This window comes from Echinops telfairi, unplaced genomic scaffold, assembly GCF_000313985.2.
Source record: "Echinops telfairi isolate 266 unplaced genomic scaffold, ASM31398v2 ScPeMD7_7467;HRSCAF=8505_1, whole genome shotgun sequence".
Classification (NCBI taxonomy): domain Eukaryota; kingdom Metazoa; phylum Chordata; class Mammalia; order Afrosoricida; family Tenrecidae; genus Echinops; species Echinops telfairi.
The window spans coordinates 26,063,182-26,068,286 of NW_022111368.1; the positions used below are offsets into that span (position 1 = coordinate 26,063,182).

The following is a 5,105-nucleotide window of genomic DNA, read 5'->3' on the forward strand; positions in this document are numbered from 1 at the left end:
AAAAAAAAATCAGGAAATAATAAATGCTGGAAAGGATGTGGAGAAATTGGAACACATACATTGCTGGTAGGATTTCAGATTTGCACAACCACTATGGAAAATAGTGTGGGACTTCCTTAAGCAAATGGAAATACAATTACCTTATGATCCTGCAACTCTCTATTTGGTATATACCCTAGAGAAATAAAGAACAAAGTCAGATAGATGCAAATTCATGTTTATTGCATTGATTTCTAATAATAGCAAAATGATAGAAACAATAAAAACCCCTGCCTGTGGAGGAATGGATAAACAGACAGTACATATACTCAATGGAATATTACGCATCCTTAAAAACCATGACAAGTCTGACAAACACCTCATGACATGGACAAATGAGGGGACATTATGCTCAGCAAAGTTTGTCAATTGTAGAAAGATAATTATTTCGTGGTACCATTATTATAAAGGAGAAAAATAAAAAAGGCTTTCACACCAAAGGAAAAGACTTTGAATACTCTGATGAGGGTGGGGAAGGGATTGAGGGAGGGAAAGTGGGAAAGTCCAGGGTTTGAGGAGGGAGGGTGAGTGGGAAAAGAAAAAAAAAGAAAGAACCACATCCGGGGGATTTATTAGGAGACTGTCAGTTTCATGTGACGGGTTGTGCAACTACTTTTAATAGATTTTTCTTTATGTGTTATATTTCACAAATATCTAGGGAAGATTAGTAAAATTACAATAAAAATAGTAGGCAAAATATAAATCAGACAGTGTGTAATGAGCTCTCCTATATTGGTTTTAGGATCTTGAGATATGAGTGAAACAAAATAGAGAAAATTATGAATATTCCTGCACATAAGAACCATACATCCAGCTGGGCCAGGCAATGAAAGGTAGACTGAACAAATAAATGACATATTAGAACAAACACATGACATATTAGAAAAGGGATAGCAGAGTTAGGGATATTGGAGCTACTTAGAGGGACAGGTTGGAATTCTAACTAGGATGACGGGTGAAGACCTCACTGAAGAAGAGACTAAATGGTGGGAAGGAGTTCACCATATGAAAGTCCAGAGGCTCATTCCAGCAAAGTGTACCTACTGGCATTCATTAAACAATTGTCTAATAAATCAAAAGACCTAGGTTAATAGCTCCCTCATTCGGACCTGTTACCATTTTGATTTTCACCTTAAGGTCAGTGTTTTTGTTTTATTTTAGAAGTAACAAGTATTTATTATAAACATTTCAGATCATATAGGAAAACAAAGTGCCATCTATTATAATCATACCTTGCTATGCTGAATATAATATACTTATTATTGTTAACATTTCCTTCATTAGCTTATTCTCCCTTCTAGGATATTTGTGTATAAATATATGTGTACATATTTAGGCTTTATTAGCATGAAATTATATATTATATTTTTTAATGTGAGTTTTAAAAATTTAATTTAGTATGTACACCTTTACACATTATTTTATTCAAAATGTATCCACGATCATTGGTCATCTAGTAGTTAGGATTTGGAGCCCTCTTCTAAAAACACATCCATGTTTTTTTTACATTAAAAGTCATATACATTAAAACAGTGAAAATTGTTCCTATACAATTATCCAAACAATAACTTTCTAATAGTTCATTTATTTAAATATGAGTGCCAGAGAAGTAGTAGAAAGCAACTGTAGCCGTAAGAAGACACAAAAATAGTAATTGAAGTAAACTCAGCTTTAAAGGATAACAAGCAACCAGGAGACATCCACAAGGGAAAGGGCTCTGAATTGAAAAACACATAAATTAAAAAGTAATTTGCCAACTCTTAGCAAGGAACTTTATAGCTTTATATAAAAACTTAAGTCACTGTCTTCAAAGAATTTACAATCTAATCATATGGTAAATATGTGACTATAGGTAGCTGTACTAGCTTGCAGACAGGGTATAGTAAATGTCAAAGACTAATAGGAAAGTACTTTATGCATTACTAGAAGTGTTCAGAGAAGAAAGTAGTTACTTGGCCTCTGGTTCCAGTCATTCTTGAATCTCTTATTATCATGTTCAAAATTATAACTAGCATTAATATTTTATCCCATTTCTTCAATAAAATATAATCAATGAACATTTTATCCAAAAAACTGAATAATTAAAAGAAACTGCTATATTTCATCTTAAGCGCCTTTACCATCAAATGTATAGTAAGTATAAAGGAATGGGCGCATTTCTTCTCTTCCTTAAAATAGTTCTTAGTCTTAGTGTTTTTTTTAACTAAAAAGCTTCCTTTTATTTTGATGCTGTCATTCCAATTAAAGTGATTTAAATTATTGTCATCTAAATAATGAGAGTTTAATTTTTCTTGGTTTATTTTTCAGATTGAACTTATTTGCCAGCAAAATAATATAACTGTATTGGAAGATACAATAAAAAGGCTTAGATCTGTAAGTTCATTTTTCCTAGATATATTTCAAGGAATTACTTCTTTGGAGTTTGTAAGATTGTAAACCAATTATATATAATTTAATTAAATGTATTATAGTATTTAATATGGTCTGCATAAAATATAAATAGCATGTAATAAAAGGCACTTGTGCCTTTTTTGATCAATAAAAAACATTTTCATTTTCCCAAAGAGCACCCTCATCTGTAAAAGTGATGCATTTCTTGCTCTGTTTTATCATTAACTTCTTTCTTTCCTGAAAGAACAAACTTTCAGTCGGTTTTATTAATGGCTTTAGCTGGTACTTAAAGTGATAAAGGTGAATAATTTAATTCAAAAAATGTTGTGTACTTGTATTAACTTTTATTTCCCTTAGTAATAGATGGCTTTTAAACCCCAAATTTATTGTTTAATTCTAAGTAATGTACTTTTTTATGTAACAATGCAACATGAAGTTTACTCTATTGAAATGTTTTACTATTGCCATTTAAGATTGTTATAAATATGAAGGAACTTCAAAAACTTCATGGAAAAACTAATTATAAAGTAGTGGACTTTTCCCATTAACTTTTATCTGTATTTAAAACCCATTCTTTTATCTGTAATTTTCTTCCAATACAGTATTAGTAAACAGATACTGTAAAAGAAGTGTTCCTCAATCCAGTGAAAGTCAGTGAAGATCACGGACATGCACTGGAATGTGCATGTCGTTCGGTGCTTCCTCGCTTATTTTGACTCAGTGCAACCCCAGGTGACAGACTAGAACTCCCTGTGGGTTTTCTAACCTGTCCTTTGTGGAGCAGATTGCCAGGCCTTTCTCCGGTGTAGCTGCTGGCGGGTTCAAATTGCACACAAGTGTGGAAATGGCCAGCATTCATTTATTTGTTCATGGAAAATTGTTGAACAAAACTTAAGCACTGTGAAGAGATGCTTTTATTCATAGCATGTAAATTTTTCTAAAGCAACTTACTTCCATTTCTAGGACTTATACTAGGTATATGGACATTCCTGGTTTCACTAATATTTCTTTACCATTTTTTCTTCAAAATTATTGAGTAAATTCAGAAGCACTTTCAGTTAAATAGTGCATAGTACATTTCAGAAATGTTGGAAAACAAAGACCTTTAATTGCTGTTTTAAAGTAATGATGATTTATTTATATTTTTTTATGTTCTTAAATACCAAATTGAGCCATTTTAATACTGAATTTCAGGAGTCTGTGTTTTCAGCTTTCATGTTCAAAAATAATGCTATAGTTTAGCTTGAAATAATGGCCTAATTTTTTCCTCCTTGGCAAGATAATTTTAGAGACTGAAAAAGCACAAAATAAATCTCCTTCCAGACTTGATTCCTTTGTCAAGACTTTAGAAGCAGACAAAGATCACTACAAGAGTGAAGCTCAAAATTTGAGAAAGATGATGAGAAGTAGATCTAAAAGTCCAAGACGCCCATCTCCATCTTCCCGGGTAGGTTTTGGAAATGTACAAATATTTTTAGAGCTTTATGCTTAAACATTGGCTTCTAATTTACCTAATCTGGAGAGAATTCATATAGATTCAGCATGAATTGCTGTGTTATAGAGCTCTCTTTGATAGTAGGTTCTTTATCCCTAGTGGTGAGAAGGCGATCATACAGATGTAGAGGAATTTGGATGAAGTTCTTTCAGAAGAGGAGCATCTTTGTGACTCTTGTTTCCAGCAGTTCTTATGAGTCTACTCAGGGTTCCCTACGTTTAGATTTCATACTGCCATCACAGTCTTCTAGTGCTACGTGTCATTGGAATTTTAAATTTCTTAATCTAATAATTTTAGGTTGCAAACTGTGATGTAGAGCTATTGAAAACAAGAGACCGTGAAGAACTTAAGTGCATGCTGGAAAAATATGAGCGTCATTTGGCAGAAATTCAGGGTAATGTCAAGGTTCTGACATCTGAGAGAGACAAGACCTTTCTTCTTTATGAACAGGTAAACTTATTTAAAAAAAATAAAAAATAACTATATTGAATTTTACAGTTATGGAATTTTTATGAAAGTGCTGAAATCTTCCAGTCAATCTAAAATTTGGAAGTATACATTTATTCTTCAAACAAACAAACCAACCTCAAACTCATTGCCATCGAATCAATTCCAGCATATAGTGACCCTGTAGGACAGAGTAGCACTGCCCCTGTGGGCTTCTGAGATGCAATCTTCACAGGGGCAGACAGCCCCATCTTTCTCCCTTGGAGCAGCTGGGGAGTTTGAGCAGCTGACCTGTGGCTGCCACTGAATGAATAACAATGTTGTTAGCTCAATGAATAATCACTGCACCACTAGAACTCCTATTCATTCTTAAGATATTTTTGATGAAATGTTATTTTCCAAAATGTGTTGATGGATGAATAAGTATATTGCTTTCATATTTTAAAAGGCATGATATATACATAAAGTCTATTTTAAATTTTAAAAAATTGTTAAATGGTAGGGTATAGTGAGTTCAAGATATAAAGATCAGGATTTGGGGGTTAAAAATACTAACACATCACTTTGAAGTACTGTAATTCTCATTAGGAAATGCCCTGTAATTTTCTTAATTTAGAAAAATCAGTTTCTACTATATTTATATTTCTAGCTTAAAATGTTATTGCCTTTATCAAGTAGCTTTTTATCCAATAAATATTTGACCCCAGAAATAACATAAAATTTTAAAATATTA

The 5,105-nt window shown here is 32.4% G+C and overlaps 1 protein-coding gene across 5 annotated transcripts in view; it reads left to right on the forward strand.

Annotated features, from left to right (window-relative positions):
- TSGA10 (testis specific 10) overlaps nt 1-5,105 on the forward strand; it is a 132,666-nt gene that overhangs the window by 43,398 nt on the left and 84,163 nt on the right. For 3 of the 5 annotated variants that reach the window (XM_045283956.1, XM_045283957.1, XM_045283961.1), the window contains 3 exons: nt 2,347-2,412; nt 3,710-3,877; nt 4,223-4,375. In XM_045283956.1, coding sequence (XP_045139891.1) covers nt 2,347-2,412; nt 3,710-3,877; nt 4,223-4,375 — 387 coding nt within the window. The remainder of the gene's footprint in view (nt 1-2,346; nt 2,413-3,709; nt 3,878-4,222; nt 4,376-5,105) is intronic. The other 2 variants (XM_045283959.1, XM_045283958.1) reach the window with 2 other exon arrangements.